A 23524-nucleotide genomic window follows, 5' to 3' on the forward strand; every position below is an offset into this window, starting at 1 on the left:
TGAAGAAGGGTCTCGAACCGAAACGTCAGCTTTCCTGCTCCTCTGATGCTGCTTGGCCTGCTGTGTTCATCCAGCTCTACACCTAGTTGTCTCAGATTCTCCAGCATCGGCAGTTCCTATTATCTCAGACCATATCTAATTTCTGAAAGAACTGTCAAAATGAAATCGAAATTGTAATACATTCTTCACAACTGAAGGTACAACCCAAGTCACAAATTAAACCCACAAGTTAAGAGTTTAATGAGAGCATCTAATGTCAACACATTAGCATGAACTGAACCTTCTCTTTTCAGTAACTCTTCTTTCAAGCATTTTTGTGAACAGCAATCTAGTGGTTATCATACTGGACCTGCTAACTCTTGAGAGGTTGTAAAGTCAAGTACGAACATGCAAGTTGTGAAATAGATGCAAACTATCTAGTAAATCTGGCCATGACAACTGCAGTTCTATTTGAACAGCTGTTCTTTTGTATTATTTGCAGAAAACAGTGGCAGTTCATTTTAAAAGTGGAATTGAGTGTTTAGAAATTAAATGCTGATTAGTCTATCAAGCTTGCCAATAACACAGGCTTAAACAAATGTTCACAGGTTCATAAGTGCGATTTGGGGTCTGAGGATAAAATTCAGAAATACATATGAATAAAACTAAATCGCAAAAACAGATGCCACTGACACAAAAAACTAGGCTGTTTATTAGTGCGTTCATGAAATGTCATAATTTGTACTCAGATGTGGATTAACCTCTAAAGTATGGGTTCTTATCTCATTTGCGTAAAAAGCAGTGACAACACATATTTTGAAAAAGTTTGCTAATAGATTGACATTTCCAGCAACCACACATAGCAGCGTGATGCAGAATGCCTAGCCATCCCAACAAAGCTGAAGAATTTAGCAGGAATACAGGTTTTCTAAATTGTTGTAAACAGATCTCAACACTCAACTGTAAACAACGGAAAACCATTCTTCAGGACAGGTTCTGAACACTTCAGAAGAAGAAGTGTCAGTTCTGAAGGGTCACTGGTCTCGAAACATTAACTCTTGATTTTTCTCCACAGACCAGCTGTGTTTCTCCAGCAATTTCTGTTTGTGTTTCAGATCTTCAGCATTCGCAGTTCTTTGTTTCATGTAAACAACTAAGGCCCTATTGAAATACTGCAAACCACTGATACTTCAATGCTTCATTGAAAAGACACTGACCGTGCACTTTCTGGACATCCAGACATTCATTGCTTGTTAAGGGATGTAGAAGTGTCCAAACTTGTCATTTCTGGACACTGTACTGGGGGAGCCCTTACACAACTCTCGGAACAATTTCTCACATACCATGCTACATCCTGAAACCAAACTATGCACTAGCACATTATGCAGGACAATGTCCTTTCAACACCTCACTTGCACACAGCCCACCATGTTCAAAGTTGTTCTTTCGCTGGTTAACCATCATCTCAACTAAGTTCACTGAAAACGAAACTGGGAATAAACCTTATACAATTTGTGTGCAATGCTATTTTCTTACTCACTTGATAAGCTTTGTTGATCTGTGTAGCTGCCCAAGTTGCATACTTCATGTTGTCCTTTTTCATTTTAGCATTAGCTTTAGGGTTAGATGCAATATGACTTGCAGACTGCAAAGTAAAATGCAAAGAAAAAAATTCAACTTCTGATGTGGTGTTAACTAGACAAAATAATATTTTCCGTTCTCACTATAGTAGGGTACACCTTAGAACAAGACAAGAAATTGCATGGATTTTGCCTTTGAGTATCTAAAGTTTTCACTGGCAAATAGAAATAATATAAAATTACAGCATAAAGAATCTACTACGTAGAACAGCATCAGTTTAATGAAAAGAAAATGTGCATTAGTCTTGAGAAATAAATGAAGGTGGCACATCAGCTCAGGTATTGAGGCTGGTTGGCTCGCCGAGCTGGTTTTGTGTGTTGCATACGTTTCGTTACCACGCTGGGTAACATCCTCAATGCAGCCTTCGACGAAGCGTTGGTGTGTTTTCCCACCTGGTTTTTAAACTCTAAAGTCCGCTGAACTGGATTGCCTCACTTCCGGTTTTCCTTCGTAGTGGAATATTTATGGGGTCGACTTCAATGTGTTTATTAATAGCATGCTTCGTGGAGTGCCAGGCTTCTAGGAATTCTCGTGCTTGTCTCTGCCTAACTTGTCCCAGGATTTTGGTGTTGTCCCAGCCGAAATGGTTGTTCTCCTTGTCCATGTGGATTGAGATGAGTGAGTATTGGTCGTGTCTTTTTTGTAGCCAGTTGGTGTTCATGTACCCTTGTTGTTAGTTTCCTTCCTGTTTGTCCGATGTAGTGTTTCTCGCAGTCTCTGCAGGGGATCTTGTAGATGATATTGGTCCTGTCCATGGCGGGGAGTGGGCCTTTAGTTCGGGTGAGCAGTTGTCGTAAGGCTGATGTGGGCTTGTGTGCCACTCTGATGCCCAGCGGTCGTAGGAGTCTTGTGGTGAGTTCCGATGTGTTCCTGATGTAGGGTAGTGTGATGAGTGTGTCGGGGCGTGTAGTATCTTCCTGATGTTATTCGTGTATGCATCTTCTGACCCAGTTCTTTGGATATCCATTATCCCTGAAAACCTGGAAGAGGTATTCTTCTTCCGCTTGGCGTAGTTCCGCGTTGCTGCAGTGTGTTGTTGCCCTTTTAAACAATGTTCGCACGTAGCTTCGTTTGTGTGTGCTGGGATGGATACTGTTGAAGTTCAGTACCTGGTCTATGTGTGCGGCTTTTCTGTGTACTTCCATTTGCAGTCCCCCATTTGTCTTGCGCTCTACCATGACGTACAGGAATGGGAGCTGTTTGTTCTTCTCTTCCGCTCTGGTGAATTTTATTCTGGTGAGGGTGTTGTTTATAAGTTTGTGTGTTTCCTCCAATTTGGTCCATTTAATGATGACAAAGTTTTCGTCCACATAGCGCATCCATACTTTTGGTTGGATTTGCGGAAGGCCTGTCCTTTCTAGTCTTTGCATCACTGCCTCTGCTATGAGTCCGGAGATAGGCGATCCCATGGGTGACCCGTTGATTTGCTCGTATGTTTGGCCATTGAAAGTGAAGTGGGTGGTGAGGCATAGGTCCAATAGTTTGAGCATGTTGTCTTTGGAGATGGTTTCACTGGGGTCTTGATTTTGTTTCAGTAGTGTTGTCATTGTTTCCCTTGCTAATGGTATGTCTATTGACGTAAATAGGGCAGTAACGTTAAACGATATCATGGTCTCTTCGTCGTCTATCCTAATGTCTTTGATGGAGTTGAGGAATTCTTGGGCTGGGTGGATAGAGTGGGGTGACTTGTTGACTAGGTGCCTGAATCTCCTTTGTAGTTCCTTGGCTAATCTGTGTGATGGAGTGCCTGGTAGTGAGACTATGGGTCTAAGGGGGACTTCCAGCTTGTGCACTTTTGGGAGGCCGTAGAATCGGGGTGTGTTGGTTCCTTCGGGTTTCATTCTTAAGAAGTCTGCTTTGTTGATCTGTCCTGTTTGTTTAAGTCTTTTTATCGTATAGAGGATTTTGTTGCCTAGTTGCGGTGTCGGTTCAGTCTGTACTGGTCCGTATGTGCTTGCGTCGGCGAGCAGTGCTTGTGCCTTGGAGATGTAGTCCCTTTTATTCAGTATCACTGTCATGCGCCCTTTGTCTGTGGGTAGTATTGTGACGTTTTTGTCCTTCTTTAATCCATCCAGGGTCTGTCTTTCCCGTATGTTGAGGCTGCTGAGTTCGCTCCTTCTGGTTAGTGTCGGGATTACTGTCTGTCTTATAGTTTGTTGTGTTTCTTCATTGATATTGTTGGTCTTTAGCGTGGCTTCCAGTTTAGCTAGCCATTCCATTTTGTTGGCGTCCCTGTAGTTGTAGTTCAGTCCTCAGGTGAGAACGGCTTTTTCTGTGTCTGTCAGTTTCCTGTCGGAGAGGTTCCTTATCCATGTGTCAGTTCTGTTGTTGTTGTTTTTGTGGGTAAGTGTGGTTAGCTTGTCTTGAAGGGTCTGTCTTTTCTTGGCTCTTGTGGTCTGTCGGCAAATGTGGATGGCTCGTTCCATGTCTGTTGTCCAGTCTTGATTGGTAGCTTCCAGGAATAAGAACATAAGAATAGGAACTGGAGTAGGCCATCTGGCCCCTCGAAACTGCCTTGCCATTCAATAAGATCATGGCTGATCTTTTTGAGACTCAGGTCCACTTACCCGCCCGCTCACCATAACCCTTACTTCCTTTACTGTTCAAAAATTTATCTAGCCTTGCCTTAAAAACATTCAGCAAGGTAGCTTCAACCGCTTCACTGGGCAGGGAATTCCACAGATTCACAACCCTTTGGGTGAAGAAGTTCCTCCTGACCTCATTTTTTGGCGCGTAATTTCTCTGTTGTATTTGTGGAGCCGGTTGTGTGCGTCGTTTATCATTACCCTTACCATCTTGCAGCTGTTTTGTTCTGCTGTTTTCCGGGCTTGTGGGTTAGTGATTGGTGGTTTGTACTTCACGTGCATGGTAATACCTGGTACCTGAGGCATCCCTGTAGGAAGTAGAGTTGTTCGCGGGTTGTGCTCTCTTGTTTGGTGTAATTTTCCCATTTCCTTGCCAGTTTGAGCGTGTTGCGCACGTAGGTCTCTAAGGTTTTGCAGTAGATCTGTAGCTCCGGTTGTGTGTTGAGGTTGGTTGGCTCGCCAAGCTGGTTTCTTGTGTCACAGACGTTTCGTTACCATGCTTGGTAACATCCTCAGTGCAGCCCCTGATGAAGCGTCGGTGTGTTCTCCTGCCTGGTTTTTAAACTCTGGAGTCCGTTCAGCTGGATTGCCTCACTTCCGGTTTTCCTTCGTAGTGGAATGTATATGGGGTCGAGTTCAATGTGTTTATTAATAGCATGCTTCGTGGAGCGCCAGGAGTGCTCACCGACGAGAACACATACCGGCCAGTACAAACTGACCTGACACCGCAACTAGGCAACAAAATACTCTACATGCTAAATAGACTTAAACAACCAGGACAGATCAACAAAGCAGACTTCTTAAGAATGAAACCCGAAGGAACCAACACACTCTACGATTCTACGGCCTCCCTAAAGTGCACAAGCTGGAAGTCCCCCTTAGACCCATAGTCTCCCTATCAGGCACTCCATCACACAGATTAGCCAAGGAACTACGAAGGAGACTCAGGCACCTAGTCAACAAGTCACCCCACTCTATCCACTCAGCCCAAGAATTCCTCAACTCCATCAAAGACATAAGGATAGACGATGAAGAGACCATGATATCGTTTGATGTCACTGCCCTATTTACATCAATAGACTAGCAAGGGAAACAGTGACAACACTAATGGAACAAGAACAAGACCCCAGTGAAACCATCTCCAAAGACAACATGCTCAAACTATTGGATCTATGCCTCACCACCCACTTCACCCTCAACGGCTAAACGTATGAGCAAATCAACGGGACACACATGGGATCGCCTATCTCCGGACTCATAGCAGAGGCAGTGACGCAAAGACTAGAAAGGACGGCCCTTCCGCAAATCCAACCAAAACTATGGACACGCTACGTAGACAACACCTTTGTCATCATTAAACGGACCAAATTAGAGGAAGCACACAAACTTATAAACAACACCCTCATCGGAATAAAATTCACCAGAGAGGAAGAGAAGAACAAACAGCTCCCATTCCTGGTAGAGCGCAAGACAAATGGGAAACTGCAAATGAAAGTACACAAAAAAGCCACACACACAGACCAGGTACTGAATTTCAACAGTAACCATCCCAGCGCACACAAGCGAAGTTGTGTGCGAACACTGTTTAAAAGGGCAACAACACACTACAGCAACACAGAACTACACCAAGAGGAAGAAGAATACATAGAACATAGAACAGTACAGCACAGTACAGGTCCTTCAGCCCACGATGTTGTGCCGAACTTTTAGCCGAAACCTAAGGTCTATCTAACCTCCACCGCTACCTTATACTAGAACATAGAACCTTACAGCGCAGTACAGGCCCTTCGGCCCTCGATGTTGCGCTGACCTGTGAAACCAATCTGAAGCCCATCTAACCTACACTATTCCATTATCATCCATATGTTTATCATCCATATGCCTATCTAATAGCCGCTTAAATGCCCCTAATGAGGCCGACTCCACTACCCTCTCCGGCAATGCATTCCACACCCCTACCACTCTCTGAGTAAAGAACCTACCTCTGACGTCTCCCCGAGAACCTCTTCCAGGTTTTCAGGGATAATGGATATCCAAAGAACTGGGTCAGAAGGTGCCTACACGAACAACATCAGAAAGATTCTACACGCCCCGACACACTCATCACACTACCCTACATCAGGAACACAATGGAACTCACCACAAGACTCCTACGACCGCTGGGCATCAGAATGGCACACAAGCCCACGTCAATCCTACAACAAGTGCTCACCTCAACTAAAGACCCGCTCCCCGCCATGGACAGGACCGATGTCATCTACAAGATCCCCTGCAGAGACTGCAAGAAACACTACATCGGACAAACAGGAAGGAAACTAACAACAAGGGTACATGAACACCAACTGGCTACAAAAAAGGCACGACCAATACTCACTCATCTCAATCCACATGGACAAGGAGAACCACCATTTCGACAGGGACAACACCAAAATCCTGGGACAAGTTAGGCAGAGACAAGCACGAGAATTCCTGGAAGCCTGGCACTCCACGAAGCATGCTATTAATAAACACATTGAACTCGACTCCGTATACATTCCACTACGAAGGAAAACCGGAAGTGAGGCAATCCAGCTCAACGGACTCCAGAGTTTAAAAACCAGGCAGGAAAACACACAGACGCTTCATCGGAGGCTGCACTGAGGAGGTTACCAGCATGGTAACGAAACATCTGCAACACCAGAAACCAGGTTGGCGAGCCAACCAACCTCAACACACAACCCAAGTTACAAATCTACTCCAAAACCTTTAATCTTCTCATTACCTGAGCTGATCTAAGGGAATTTAACATGTGCAAAATTATGAGTTCTTAGCAAATGTTATCATCAGCAGGGATTTGCTAACTACAGGACACAGATTTGAGTCAAAAGGAGATTTTTTTTTTTTCTGTACACAACAAATCATTATGGTTTGGGATTAACTGCCTGAAAGGGTGATGGAAGCAATTCAACAGTAACTCCCAAAATTCAGCAATTAGTTGAAAAAGGAAAAGAAAAACATTGCGCAGCTTTGGAGAAAGAATTGGGGAATGGAACTAATCAGATAGCCTGCGCTAAGAGCTAGCACAGATATGATGGGTCAAATAGCTCCTGCTGTACTGCATCGCTATTATCCTTGAGTCATAGTTACTGTGGTCATAAATAAATAGTGATCTAACTTCTCCCGTGAGTTACTACATGACATTACTGGCAGAGATTCTCTCAATGTGCTCCAGCTTACCATGTAAAGCCCAAACAAAGCACGCATGTTTCTGTTGTTTAGTTTCAGGGACTGGGAAAAATACTTCCTGGAGATTTCTAGGTTTTCCAGTCCACCTTGAGTATATTTCACCTGTAAGACACAGAGGTTTACAAGACTGATTTCATACACAGAGTTTTTGTTTTACACTTCTTTCCATCTTACTTCATCTCACTTTATGCATACAACTTTCTGTCACGTTCTCTTGTGTATGTTTAGCTAACTTCCTCTTAACTAGTCCACATGGTAACAAGTTCCATATTGCAATCACGCCACTGTCTGAAGAAATTTCTCCTTAATTCACCATTATTGGAATTAGTAATGACTATCTAATCAAAAGTATGGATGTTACTGCCAAGAGTTGAATAGGTTTTCTATTTTTTTCTTACTCAGTCTTAGTGTTTCTTTCTTTGTCTTGCATGTTATGAGTTGGCTACTTTCTCAACCCAACAATTCATATAACTATAGCCTCACAAAAGCACAGCATAAGATGCATATTTTGATACAACCACAGAAAGAAAAAGCATACCATCAATGTGATACTTCATCTTTAAAGTTTTCTAATTCTGATGAAAGATCATCAACATGAAACATGTTTCTCTCTCCATAAATGCACCCAGGCCATGACTATTTCCAGAATTACTATTTTTGTGTCTTCCTGAAGTTAGTTACTATCGTACTCATTGTTTATTTCATTTCTGAGTTTCATGTTACCAGCAAGCTCTAATGGTTAAATGTGGCAGGCGACTTGTGTGTATCAAAACTCCACAAAAATGTTAACTGGTTATTACCACATTGCTGTTTGTAGGAGTTTTGTTAAGTGCAAATTTCCTTTAGCATTTCCTACATTATAGTAGTGATTGCATTCCAGAAGTTCATAACTGGCTGCAAAGCATCATAGGATGTCCTGAGATCACGAAAAGCACTTTATAAATGCAAGCCAGTCTTTCTTTCCATTGGGGAAAAAACATTGTATCGCTATAACACCATTCATGACATCAGGATATCCTAATGCTCATTACAATTATAATGTTGTAGTACAGGACAGAAAAGAGCTAATTTATACACTGCAAGCTCCAGTAAACATCAATGTGACCTTGACCATATAATCTATGTTTTGAGATGTTGTTTGAGGGACAAATATTGGCCAGAACAATGTGCAGAACTCCCTCACTCAGTAGTCACGAGGACCCATTCTCTTCCTTTCAAATATTAATTTATATCCATTTTATATCTCTTTTTCTCCTTCACCATTATTATCAACCCCTTTGTCTCTTGCGCTAGGCAACACCATCTGCTCCTTCTGACCCTCCTCTGTCTCTGTTAAAAGTTTAATTTCCAACATCTTTCAGTTCTGAAGATCATTCTGGACTTCAAATATTAATTGTTTCTCTCTTCACAGATGCTGCCAGACCTGTTAAGTTTCTCAGCATTCTCTGTGCTTGTTGCCATAGGATCTTTGACACTCACTTCAGAGCACATACACACTCTGGGAGCAATGTCTCCTTTGAAAGACAGTGCTCCCTCAGTACTACACTGAAGTAGCAGGCTAGGTTGTGCTCAAGTAATTTGCGTGGGACTTGAGCTCTCAAATTTCTGACTCAGAGTAAGAGTGCAATTTTAGTCACAACTAACACACATCCCTCTCATACCTGTCAAAGTTGTGAAACAGAACATCAAACAGAAAGTGATCAGATTTATTCCATGACATTCCATGCTCCTCTTCCCCTCCTACCTCTGCATAGTGTTGACAGTACAGATGATTATGAGGGTTAGTCATCATAAGTTCCTCTAAGCAGAATGCTGCTTTTCCGTAACTGTGTAAAGGAGACAAAGACAAGAGTTCATTTCATTTTGAAAACCTAGTTCTCATTCCAACCTGTTTGTGCTAGCTCTTTCTGTGTTCTGGACATTTCCACAAATAAATAAATTGTGGTTTTGAAATTCACTGTACCAATTATATTACATGTTTAGAAATTTCAAAAGGCTTGAAAAATAATGAAGATTTCCATGTCCTGAGATTGTGAACAGCAATGTGTTCTGAGCAGACTTAACAGACAGAATGGCTACTTTGTGCTGCAATACTATATTGCCTTGTACAATACATTACTCTAATTAAATCTACTGTTAGCCTTCACGTTCTGGTATATTGGAAAAATTAGTTATGCTGTAGCCTTAAAAGAAGTTCTGTGCTATGTTCATCATCAACAGCACAGCATCTTTCAACTGTTTACAACACTCATTGACCACTAATTTGATGTTTTCTTCAAACTGCATCGCACTCACTATTTAAGAGTGAAAGGGAGATAAGCCTGAAGCTTACAATTTGCAGTCTAAAACAACTTTAAGCCCTTTCGATTCTTTCAAAAAAAAGTAAACATTAAAAACTGAGAAGTTAATAGATTTTCATCAGTTAGGGGCATGCAAGAAAATGGAGTAAAAGTGTGTTACTGAAGCTCAGCTAGCAATCAGCCATGCTTTAGTTTAATGACAGAGCAACTTTGAGGACCTGAACGGTCATGCCTGTTTCTGTTCTTTGTTGTCCCTGCGACTTATGACAGCCACAAGATTGTTTTACATGATGTAAGTTCATTTCACCTGATCAAAGCAATGATAAAAGCACCAACCTTTTAAAACTCATCATTTGTTGCCTGCCTCAGATTTCAACATGGACAGTGCCGTTTACAGCATTATAGTCTACAATATGAACTGCTCAACATTGGAAATAGTCAGTCAATGAATGCTGGAAGCCAATTATTTGGCTAATCTTTTCATCACCCCACTGGCCAACTAAATCACCTCCAACATGTCCTGTCAGTCTACTGCATAGAGCAACTGAAATAAAGCATGCACGCTGCAAAACACTGAGCTGCAGCAGTGAGAAACAACATACAAAGCACACCACAACAGATGAAGGAAAAAATGTTTTAATGATCAACTCATGGTTTAGCATGGACAGAAAATTAAATATAATTTCACAACTTAAGTTTAAAGTCAAGCCCTTAACTACTTGTCTGATCTCCAGACATGTTAAGGAAACTTTTGGAATATTGGCTTGCAATCCTCATTTAACTTTTGCATTCAATAAAATTATCCTTTATGATTCCTTCTGTTGCTCTGTAACGTTTAGTTACTTCTAATTAAATTCAGCTTTGTACTCAATGAAGTCAGTGACCTGTTTGCAAATTATGCACCTCCTCCTTTATATTCTAATTAATACTGAGTTTATTAAAATATTCATTATTGGCCTGGTAATTTTTCAAATGGTCAACAGAATAAATGGGGGGAAAAAAAGTTTAAGTTCCTATGGTGCTTGAAGTAAAGGTCAACCAGCAACAAACTGCAGGAACCTTAGAGGAGACACCGGCCTCAATCAAGAACAAGGGGAACAGGACATTTTTAAAATGTTCTTTTATGGGATGTCAGCATCACTCAAAGGCTATTACTTGAGGCCCATCACTGTTTCTTGAATTGCTGCAGTACATGGTGTGTAGGTGCACTCACAATGCTGTTAAGAGTGAATTCCAGGATTATAACCCAATGAGTGAAGCAGCAATGAACATATCTGTACTGCAGGACAGGATAGATAAAAAGAAAGCTGATGAGGGTGTTTAAGACATGGGGACATAATCGTAAAATCAGAGCCATTATTTACAGGAAAGAAATTGGGGAATACAAATGGTGGTAGTGCAGAACTCTTTCCTACAAAAAAACAGTAGGTTCTGGCTTAATTAACAATTTTACATTGGAGATCAAGAGACTTCTGCGAGGTAATAAAAAAGGAAATGGAGCCAAGGCAGATAAATGGAGTTATGATTCAGCTAAACAAGGATTTCAATGGTTTGAAGGGTTGAATGGCCTATTCCTCTGGCATCATTCTGTTGAATCTACACTCTCTATGGCTTAAATGTACTTTCAAAACAGTCTGAACATAGCTTTGCACATTTCGATATGCCAAGTACAGATGGGGATATTTATGTATTTCTCTGGAGCCTGGGACATGTTGTGGACATTTTTCATTATTTTGCATCCAGCAGTCTCCTCCTCCTACAGAAGAATAAATGAATGTGGACACTACGCAAGCAGTGACTTGTCTTTAAGGGAACTTAAATAATTCCCATTGTCTCCCAGGCTAATTAATTACTTACTCTTACTGCTTGAATCCAATCAGGAGGAATCAGATTAGAAAGCTCAGCTATTACTGAAGGTTTCAGTCTCAGATTCTCTTTGGTTAAAATGCTAATTAGCAAAGGAAATTATATAACCCATTGCTGTGGAGGTGCCTTTCTGCACAGATGTGCCTCAAATCATCTGAGGTTGATGAAGCTTTAATTACTCAGTCTACAACCAAGCCCTCGAATGAATCGTTTAAAGAACCAAATTTTACAAAAGATGATTTTAATCATAGTCTCCTGTAATATGAAAACTGTGTTCACGATTTCAAACTTTGGGATGTCTGGTCATTTTTTTTTCCTGTTTAAATATGTGTAAGTAACAATACATACCCTGTTGCTTTAAAAAAAAGCAGACTGATTGGCTTTATTAAAGGTCATTAAGTAATCTATTGCTTGGAGTTATGTCATTCAGTCAAAAGCTGGTGAGTAACCCTATATTAAGGTCACTGAGTTTGGGATTTGAGGTACTCGGATATAAGCAGAATATATGATCTGTACATGACTAAACACAGTTCCTTCAGGATTGATTTCTCTTTTCAGAAATAAACATAAATAAATCTAAAATACTTTCAACATCATGTGAGCAATTGGCATCCTTTTTTTTCAGATTTGCAATGTCTATCAATTAAATTGCACCATTTCTACTCCACCTTGACCTTTAGTGCAGTGGGTGGATGTGGAAGTAGAGGAGTTTTCTTTCCAGTGGAAACCCAATGCTATGAACTCTTATTCAAATTACAGCTTGACAAATTGCTGCATTAATTTCTCTTCCAAAACCCTACATATTACAGTCTCTCCAAGGAGACCAAATCCAACAGAGCACTGACCTACAAGTAATCCCTTGTGAAAGTTCTGCCTGTGAGGCCAAAATAAGGTTAACACTAGCACTAATTGCAAACAGGGAATCATCGCGGAGACAAACAGTTTTTCCAAATAAAACTACCGCTTGAAACATTTCCACCAGAAATAATGGGTTCAAATGCCAAGTAATAAATTAAAGATTCCAGTATCATTTTTCATATCCAGGAATGTTAATAAGGTTAATTTATTTAATTATCCAAACATGGTTAACAAATGGTCACATATTCTTCACTTGTTTCACCCTAAAATTAAACAGTTACCAGGCATTCCTCAGAGCCAGATCTTTCTCATGCCCTACAGTGGCACTTTCATCAGTGGAGGGGCTCAAACCTAAAGAACTACTCTAGCTGCTCCTTTCAGGTTTCATAATGAGGCGGTTTGGCTACATTTACACCCCTTGCTCTTGAAGGTTGATCAAAATGTAAGGATTGTTGGCACAATCTCACAGAAACCTAGCAATGTTTGGACTGCGTTATGGTCTTGAAAGTTAATTTACACTAAAATTCAGATCTGGTTTCAAATTATGGGAATCGAAATTGCCATCAGCTGCACAAACATAAGATTTTGTACATACTTAAACTGAAGCTTATGAAGTCCAAGAATGTTGTTCCCATTCTTCAGTTTATTTTGGTGACAAGGCTTTAACAACCATACAGATTTCTTTTAGGTGCTATGTAACATCAATCATGCAGCAGCTGACCTAAAGAGGTGTGATGTCAAATTCTGTTTTGCCTTTGGGCAAAAATATTTATTCCTGGCAATGTCAGACTGCACACCAGTCTGGAAAAATGCCAGTAACATGGCTGTGTCATTAATGAATCTGTGATGCCAGTGAAAAGAAAATCCAGGAGCAGTCACGTGGGAGAACGTGCCATAGAGCAAAAGCTGGACTGTGTGCCTGCTCTTCAGCTCCACACCATCCAAGTCGCAAAGAGATTCTGCAAAAATCCCAGTGCTATCTTAAAAACATATGGGATATGACATTTAAAATCCCGTTTAGTTCGTCTTAGGTTTAAATGGTCCAGAACGTTCCAACGTTGTTAAGTATTAAAATTCACTTCCAATTATTTAGCCAGGTTGAAAGCATTGGTCAGCATCCACTGCACTACATTAGATGTCCCTGAAGATATGGAGTTTTCAGCACAAATCATCGGTAAACATTCAATTATAGCATGGTTAGAGTTTGGCAGATGCACCATAGGAAAGGGGATACTGGCCTCCAATTTCCTTCACCTTTGTGCAACTATTTTGCTGGGAAACTTGTCAAAAGAACACATTCATGACTGACAAAAAATTGTTTTGAAAGACATAGCATTTTTGATCATACCTAGTATTAAATAATACTGTTTAAAGATTATTGTAAAGGAAAATGACAAAACAACTGTAAGCAACTTTTCCCTCTGCTACAATTCAGAAATAACCTTCTCCTTTCTTTTTTTGCCCCAAACAGATGCTGAAGACGCCTATTCGACTTACTAACTCACCACCATCCAAGGGATATTTGAGTTTGGCACAGCTTGTTTCCTGGCTATATTATGGGACAGGAAGGAATGAGGTGACAGAATCTAGGAGTCGGAGCAGAAAAAATTGTGACAGACATGACAAGGGCTTTTTAGAAAGGGGTGGAAAATGCTGTGATATTAAAAGACTTATTAAGCTTGAAACTAATCCTCTCACATTGGGATTTCCTTTTTCCACTGCCACAACAAATGCAGCTAACAAAACCATAAATATCCAATAAACAGTTTTTGTGCTATGACTGGGATTCCTGGGCCCGCTGCTTTTTCACCCTGACAACAGACTGCAGAGTCTGAACTCCTAATTCTCATCCCTTAACAATAATATGGCATGGATGTGACAGAAACCAAATGATTTTTCCATCACCCTCGCGCCACAGCCTATTCTCCTAGCAACATAGCCACCGGCGAGGATATGGAAGTGCTTTCTTCTCCCACAAGTGAGGAGGGCTTACAGTTAAATCCTATTAAAGTCTGATTCCACGAAACAAACAGCAATGTTCAATCTTGCCCCAGGAGACCTTGGCATTTTGTGAACCATTGTGATCCTCTTGGAACCTCAATAGGTCATGCTGTCTACTCTAATGATAAAATGAAGCGCAGTAACCTGTAAAAGAAACACAGCACATTTCAAACAGATAACATACTTACTCATGTTCGTTGATGTAAAGCTCTGCTAGTTCGTGCCAAGCCTCTTGGTCTCCAACAAACCTGAAGATAACAGAACAGGTACTTTCTGAACAAATGTATGAGGGAAAGGGAGGGGGGTGCGATTTGAATTAGAATGCAAATTCCCTTTTAATTAAAAATGGTTTATCACAGGGCATAGCTCAATCCCCTTGTAAAACACTCACTGTTCCAGATACTCATTCAGTTCTCTGATGGCTTCAGTGGTTTTCCCGAGGGCTTTAAGAATGGCAATCTTGCGCTTCCGTGCTGCCTGTGGATTGACATTAATGGAGGATTATGGTCTCATAATTCCTCAAGTGTTTGCAAAGAAGGTAATTTGACTGTGCAAATTATTATCTCAATGCCAGAAAATTCCACTGCAGAGTGATTGCATGACTGGAGTTTATCTACATCCCCCTGTGAATTCAAAAACCTGCCTGTATAATCACATTGAGCTTTGCTTCTGGTGCAAACAATACATGCATCATTTCATCCTGATAAATGATTTTACTGCTTTCCATAAGGGCAGAACAGCGGGATCCCCAAATCTGTACCCATCAGATGTTTACTGTCATTCACAGGATTTGTCTTCTTAAGGTTAAACTGTAATGAAGGATTAAAGCACCCACTGTGTTATCTCCTTGTCAGCTAAACAATCTTTCTGACAGCAGTTCAGATGGATTTTCTTTTGCCATGCTTTTCTTGACATAAAACGCAACCGTAAACAGGAGGCTCTCTAAAAGGTATAACAACACACCTTCACTGAAGACAGGGTCAGAAACATAGTGAGGCAACTCCAAATGAGCATATATAAAAAGTTAAAACAATGCTTAAAAGCTATTCTTTAGGGCCCAATAGCAATCAATATTTGAAGGCATTTATCCAATACAGTATGAAACCAGCTGGACCAGAAGGTCTCAGATTTAACTCCTTCTCAGTAAAGTGTTAGTCAATTTTAGATGGAGTGGAGTGTGATTTGGTGCCTGTTAAGGGGTGGAGTTGGAGGGCACACGTAGATGTTAATCATTAACAGTGCATGAGACTGAATATGACAGAGACTGCAACACCATCCATGGCAGTCTGCCTTTGCAAACTCACCACCCAGGATCATGCAACAATGATACTTGTTCAAGGAATCTGAAACCTTCCAGAACCCATGGAACAAGGTCCAAGGGCAAGATCCAAGGGGGAGACAGCAACTGAGAAATTAGACCTCAAGGTAAGGCAACACACAAAAAAAGACCCATGGATAAAGCATCATTCTTGGCATCAGACCCAGAGTAAAACAGCAACCATGGAGCTAAACCCTAGGATGAAGCAACATTATCTGGAGCAGGAGAAGTCTGCAGAAGTGAAACTATTCTTGGTTAAGTACACTAAGCAGCACTTGGAGGAAATGCAAATCTAGAGGAAATATATACCATGTTATATATTTACAAGCTTCAAATTCAAGGCATCTTTGTAAAAATACCGATTTTATTTTTTGCATGAAATTCTAAGACCTAGTGTTTCCTGTTGGGTCAACTCATTAACTGCAAGTTCCATTACTAGCGGTGGATTTTTTGGGGGGTCTCACACCTCTGGAAAGTCTCCTAAACAACAAGGAAGTCTGAAACCTACAGTTTACTACAGATCTTTTCCAGGATATGCTGTTAAATTATATTTCTGTATACCTATTTTCTGTAAAAAGTACTCCAACCTTTCCTTTTTATATCTAACTTTAATCTGTAGTACCGTATCTTAGCATTATTTGAAAAAAAGGACTAACAAAGCTTACTTATATTGCTAATCCTTTCCCACACAGCTGATATTTATAAGGTCAACCACAAACTTGCCTTCTCTCCAACAATAGCTATCATGGCACCTTTCTGTGTTTAAAATCATCTCAGGATTCTTCCTAATTCTATTGCAAAATATATAACAGAAGGAACAAGTATTGTCCATTGTGACATTTAAATGACTTACGTAATAAAGCTGTTGTATGAGAAAAAGATTTGTAGGTTTCATTAAGCATTCTTAATATGTTGCGACTGACATATCTTCTCTTAGTGGGTCATGAGCTCAAGGACTCAGCAAAGCAGGCTTACACTTTCTTTGTCCTCACAGAAGTTCAGATTTACTCAGACAGATATAACCTGAACTACCTCAATTGTATCCCATCCTTCCAATAAACAAGTACAAACACTTCCATACCAGTTTATGCTCCAAATGTGTTATGGTCATACAAGCTGCTATGTCCTTGGCCAAAAGTGTTCTGAACTGCACTTTAAAAATCTGCTAGATTTTGTTTGCCTGAGTAAAATTTACACAAATGTTTTCGTCTCTGATTAAGTGGTAACTTTAAAATTACAGCGGGGTGAACGGAAGCCTTCTGCAGGAAATGCTGCAACAACCCAGTGACTATGTTGAGAGAATGACAAGCTTAAAAATAACTAAAAAGTTCAGATACAAGTTACTTAAAATTCATTGCTTCATATAAATTGCTCAAAAGCTCCTACTTAGCTGTTTAGCTCTTGGAACTTTTCGGACATTTTCTTTCTCATTTTCAATATACCTGCTCCAAGAGATTCGAAGGAATACTTGATTGTACTTTAAATTAATTGTATCCATACAAACAGCTACAACCATGGCCATTACACTTCTAAGCTTAACCCAAAAAACTGAAGCGATTCCTTTATAATCCAACTGAAGGATCAGAAAAAAAATCCTCAGTCAATTAGGTATTAAAAATGTACTTCTTTCAATAAACCTAACCACTTGCACTCACAAGTATTAATTAGGATTTTTTCAATTTTTGAAAACTTTAAATTCATCCTCCTTTTGTGAGCATCACTGACAAAGTCAGTATTAATTGCCCGTTACTGCAATTCTCTTTGAAAAGAACAAGGGAACAAAAAAGAAGCTGGTTTATTCAATCTTACCCAGTCCTGACATAGCCCTCCTCATACTTAGTGCTATCCCCACAGCCAACATACACAAATGATCAAGATTCAGGAAGTGAAAGAGTACCAACACTGTGACCAAGCTACCTTTTGTACATTGTATGCCACACTGGAAGCCCCTTTATGAAAGCATAGTCACTTGGCAAGCCTGCAATTTGACCCAAAGGCCTACAAGTACTCTGTGAAAAGAAATGCCTGCAACATTGAGATCATTGATCAAAGTGAAGAGAAACAGCTGAACATTGATGTTTGCAGGGCCCAAAGAATGACCAGCCCCCACACAGCCTCCATCTTTAATGACTACCTCTAACCAGCCAATTTCTTATCTAAAAGCTTGGCAAAGGTTGGAAACTTGGCAGGAAATTCATTTAGGAAGGAATCTAAGTTGGCAGTGCTAAGAATAAGCATTTTAAATAACTGGAAGGCAGCAGAAACATAGGCCACCATCAGTGTCAAATTATGAAAAAATATTAAGAAAGCAAAATTAAAGGCAATCTATTTGAATTCAGACAGCATACATAAGGTCAACGAACTGACAGCACAAATAGAGATATATGGGCACGAAATAAATGCCAAATGGAGACAGCGGGATGACCAAATTTGGGAATGTGAGGTGGTGCTGTTAAAAAAAACTGTGGAATCAGTTTAGAAGGAGATAAGAAACAGCAAGGATCCACAGACTCTGGTATGACTTCCTTACAGGCCACGAAATAGTAGCGATGACACAGAGCACAGGATAAGTCAGAAAATTGAAGATGAATGTAAAAGAGTAACAGAGTAATCATGAGGCACTTCAATCTATGTTGAGGATGAGCACACCTAAGTCATACTAATGCTGTGGAAGACAAATTCCTGAAATGTACCCAAACAAGATGGTTTTCTAGAACAGTATGTTGAGGAACTAATTACACAATATAGGATAATGTCAGATTTTAGATCCAGCGTTGAGCATTAAGAAAGGGGAAATTAATAATCTTGTTGCAAAAGAACCTTTAGGAAGGAGTAACTGTAATACTAAGGAATTTTAGATTAAGCTTGAAAGTGCTGTAAATCAATATGAAACTCGAGTCAAAATCTAAACGAAACAATCTGTGGAAGTATGAGGGCAAGTCAGCTACAACAGATTGAGTATCTACTTTAAATTATTACTACATTGCAGTAGACAGACAATGGCTAGTATTTAAAGAACAGTTAGTTTAGAACAAGTACACATTCCTTTGAGGTACAAAAAGCCAAGAGGAATAGTGATCCAACCATGGTCAACAACAGAAGTTTAAGATTGTATTAGATCTAAAGAAGGGGCTTAAAAATTTAACAAAAAATAAAAGAAGCCTGACAACTGGAAGCATTTTAGAATTCAAAAAGGGTGGAACAAGCATGTAATAAAGAAAAGAAAAACAATAAATGAAAATTAACTAGTGAGAAACATATAAACAAAGTATGAAAGCTTCTAGAGCTACGAATAAAAAAAGGAAAGATGAGCAAACAAAATATAGGCCCATCACAGGCACAGACAGGAGAATTTATCATGGAAAATAAGAAAAAGGCATAAAAACTGTACAAAGATTTGTGTCTGACCTTTCAGAGGAAAGAACAAAGTAACTTTTAGAAATATCAGAGAACCAAGGGATTAATAAGAATGGGGAACTGAAAGAAATTGGTGGCAGTAAGAAGTACTGGAGAAATTAATGGAACTGAGTTGTTAAATCCCCTGTTCCTGACTAACTACATCCCAGTTAACCGAAAGGCCTTTTGAGACAGTGGATGCATCGGTAACTATTTTCCAAAATTCCACAGATGCTGGAACAGATTCAGATTAGGTGATCAAAAATGTAACTCCACTATTTAAGGAGGAAACAGGGAATTATCCATCTGTTAGCCCACAGAAGGAAATACTCTGGAATTTGTTATAAAGGCAGTGATAACTGGAGACATGTAAAATAGTGGTGCAATTGGACAGAGTCAACATGTATTCATGGAAGGGAAAGCATGCTTGACAAACCCGTTGGCCTTTTTCTTAGAATGTTACTAGCAGAATAGATAAAGGTGAACAAGTGGATCAGGTGCATTTAGATTATCATAAGGATTTTTCTAAGGTCCCACACAAGATGTTGGCAAACTCAATTAGAGCATATAGGTTTCAAGGTAAGATATTAGCATTGTTTCACAATTTGTTGGTTTCAGAAGAGAACAGGAATAAAGGTTGATAGCCAGTGACTAGTAGGGTGCCACAAGAATCAGTGCTTGACACCCCAGTTATTCACAATCCGTATCAATAATTTGGGAGCAGGGACCAAAAGTAACATTTCCAAGTTTGCTGAAGTTACAAAACTAAGTGGGAGTGAGAGACTGAGGAAGATTCAGAGGAAATTAAACAGACAAACTGCTTGGGCAAGAACATGGCAGATAGAATATAATATAAAAACATGGAGTTATCCATTGGTAGGAAAAACAGATATGCAGAGTGTTTTTTAAATGATGAAAGATTGGGAAGTGTCGATGTTCAAAGGGATCTGGGTGTTTTTATTTGCAAGTCACTGAAAGCCAACATACCAGGTACAGAAAGCAATTGTGAAGGCACATGCCTTCTTGCCTTTCCAGCAACAGGATTTGACTGCAGGAATAAAGATGTCTTGGTGAAATTGTACAGACTGGTGAGACTGCACCTGAAGTATTGCGTACATTTTTGACAATTTTCCCCAAGGAAGGTTATATTTGCCATGGGGGTGGGGGGGCATAAGTAAAATGTTCACTAGGCTGATTCCTCGGGTTAGTGGGATTGTTCAATGAGCGGTGGAGACACTAGGGGCACTAGCGAGCACTAGGGGACTCAGCCTCTGATTAAGGATAGGTCATTTAGGTCAGAAACAAAATGCTTGGTTTTTAAGAGCTGGTCAATCTACTTTTGAACATTTAAATAGACAATGTCAATTAGCATTGCTACTTCAACAACCAGAGTATCCAAGTTGGCTAAGCAGGACGTTCTGCTCCAGAAGCCCTGCCACGATTCCCATATAATGTCTCTTTCAAGCTAGCCACAAGCATTTCTATTTATCCCTTTAAGCAACTTGTCTATAATCAAAGTCAAACTAATGGAGTTAAGTTTCCTGTTTCTGACTTTCTGCTCTTTTTAAATATTGGCACTAAATGGGGTTCTATGAAACCCATAGGAACAATCTCAAGCTATGAGACAGATCAGCAAGTTTCTCAGAACACAGCCCACCAGCCCTGGGGTGAATTCAGTGAGGGACAGCTACTCCATTTGCTTGAAGAGCACTAATTCTAACAAGGAATGAAAGATATTTGTGTGGTCTTATGTTTCATACATAAAAAAGCTAAAGTTGCTTTGGGAGATTTAATTTTCAAATATTTTAGTCAAAGGGCCAGCATTTACAAGTGGCTTGTCCTGGGGATGCTATATGAATGGTCAGTCCTATCAATAAGAAAGTCTAGTACACAAGTACACACTGGGCAAGTGCAAACATCTTGTTTGTAGGTACTTTTTTCTCAAGTATATGCACCTCTAACAAAAAGTAAAAACAATTCAAATTCCTTTTTAAATATTCAATCTTTTTTCACATTTTTGTGTCACAAGATATTAGTAAGAAATGACATTCCAACTGGAAGGATTTGATGGGTTTCCTTTTGAGCATAAAGTTGATAGCTATTGACACCTGCTGATAATCATTTTTTCTCCGTTATTAGCAGTTTTGTTTCATGTGTGCTTCTTACTGATGTATGATGTTCCATGGTACTTTGTGAATTTTGAAATCTGTCGTGCATTAGCACTTCATCTCATATAACATGCTGTAAATGACCAGTAAATGCAGAAGCTATCGAGTTCTATCCAATGGAGAAAATAAAATTCTCACCCTTTGAAAAGGCTGGAAAATTCAGAGGAACAATAGCTTAACACCGAGCTACTACAAACAAATTGCATTTTAAAATAATATTCTCAAGAGGATATATTCTGCAGTAATGTTAAAACTGAGACTTCCTGATCCTACAGTTTAACTGCACTTCTATTACCTACAACACATTTAAGCATACTTGTTTGGCATGGTAACAACTTCAACTCACTTTGATTTAACTGCTCTTCACAACACAAATAAAAATCCTGAAAAGAAAACATTCAACTTTCATTCTATTTTCTTTAAAAAATAACAAGCATTTAATGAGTCAAAGACTACAAACATGCAGACTCATGAGTTAAGGAGCTTTAGTTGGTATCAGTGCAAAGATTTTGTATTTTCCTTTGTTAGAAAAGATTAAAGGAATTTGTGTGGATGCTATTTAGCTGGAAGAAATATGGATTAGAATAAATGTGACAATAATATAAATGTGAATGCATGAAATATAAACTTATATACCACTTCAATTCTCATCCTGGCACCCCTCCAATAACGTTGCTCAGTGAGTCAGATGATAAATTGTTCTTCAACAACGGACTGTGAACAAAATGTGCAGGATAAAACACTTATGCAAGTGCACATTAAACACAAGCCAAATCTGTGTAGATATATATTAGGTTAAAACACATTTCTTAACAGAGATAATTGCTCCACAGTCTCTAATGTTAATGGAAACATATATGGCGGCAATCTGTTCAAGGATTCAGAAATTAATGGACGACTAAGTAATGACATACTGCAGAGCAAGGGCGAAATAAAATTTGCACAAGGCTGCAAAAGCAGTATTAGCCTTTTTTAAAAAGCATATTGGATATGTGGCACAATAAAACAACAGAAGAAATGAGGAAGAAGGAACTGACAAGCACCAGAATATTTTCTTAATTTCCTCTCACTACCAATCACTTTTATGATGAATAACGGAATGGCACAGCACACTTTTACAATACAATTCTTTTGGGAGCTCATCAAATATTTGCCTTCAGCAGTAATCCTTTATTGTCAAAATGTTATTGCCTCCTTTACTTTTCCTCAATTAAAGAGATCTAGTTACAAGTGGAGGGAGCTTTCAATTCTCTTTTTTGCCAGCAATTCTATTAATTTTGTCAAGTTTTCCAAATCTCATCTTTTACAAGTTCAGATAAGGAAGACTCTTTAGATATTTTAGCTCCTGTTCTGCAGGCAGATCCAACAGTTCCTTACTTGTCTCTCTTGATCACGATGTTTAATTTCAGGGTATGTACCTCATTGATCAGTCCAATCTGTGTGCCATTTTGTGACAAGATGTCTTCCCACAACAGTCTTCAATTTTCTTTTTCCTAAGCTGAACCATGAATTGCAGAAATGAGAGAGAGACGGCTAGGCAGATAGTTCTAGGAAAGGGGGATTAAGTTTTACAGGAGTAGCCAGGATGGTACCAGTACTGTAGTCATGAGGATAATAAATTGTTGCAATTTTCATGCTGTTAAATTTAAGCCCTTTAACCTACCTACACTTATGGTTTAATGTGAATTAATTTTCTGAATTCATGCTTTCCACTCTGTTTACTACTACACATATATGTTATATATTTATATTTCAGTCCAATTGTTTCTATTTCATATTTTGCACCTGAAAAATCAGTAAGTTTCTCTACAATGTCAGTGATGAACAGCTTCAGAATTTGACAATCCTTAATGACTATGGTTGATGTGCTCTTCTCTAATATTTCTTCTCACACATCACAATCAGTCAGATAATAAAAAAAATTCAACAGTGCAGGCAGTGAGTCAGAGAGATCTATAGTCCAGAAAAAGGCCCACCGTGTCCACACCAGTCAAAACAACCATTTATCTATTTTAATCCCATTTCCCAGCACTTGGTCCATAGCCATGTATGTATGCCTTGGCATGCATGCATACCTTAATACTTCTTAAATGTTATGAGGGCTTCTGCCTCAACCACTCTTACAGTCAGTGAGTTCCAGACTTCCACCACATTCTGGGTGAAAAGATTTTTCTTAACATCTCCTCT

The 23524-nt window shown here is 39.5% G+C and overlaps 1 protein-coding gene across 1 annotated transcript in view; it reads right to left on the minus strand.

Moving 5' to 3' along the window:
- Nucleotides 1-1519: 1519 nt before the first annotated feature.
- emc2 (ER membrane protein complex subunit 2) overlaps nucleotides 1520-23524 on the minus strand; it is a gene marked incomplete at its 3' end in the record, with an annotated part of 106281 nt that continues 84276 nt past the window's right edge. Inside the window, exons 7-11 of the mRNA XM_048595601.1 lie at nucleotides 14847-14932; nucleotides 14644-14703; nucleotides 9175-9256; nucleotides 7422-7532; nucleotides 1520-1624 (exon numbers count right to left, since the gene is read on the minus strand). Coding sequence (XP_048451558.1) covers nucleotides 1520-1624; nucleotides 7422-7532; nucleotides 9175-9256; nucleotides 14644-14703; nucleotides 14847-14932 — 444 coding nt within the window. The remainder of the gene's footprint in view (nucleotides 1625-7421; nucleotides 7533-9174; nucleotides 9257-14643; nucleotides 14704-14846; nucleotides 14933-23524) is intronic.

The sequence above is a fragment of the Rhincodon typus genome, chromosome 4, assembly GCF_021869965.1.
Source record: "Rhincodon typus isolate 14 chromosome 4, sRhiTyp1.1, whole genome shotgun sequence".
NCBI classification, from domain to species: Eukaryota; Metazoa; Chordata; class Chondrichthyes; order Orectolobiformes; family Rhincodontidae; genus Rhincodon; species Rhincodon typus.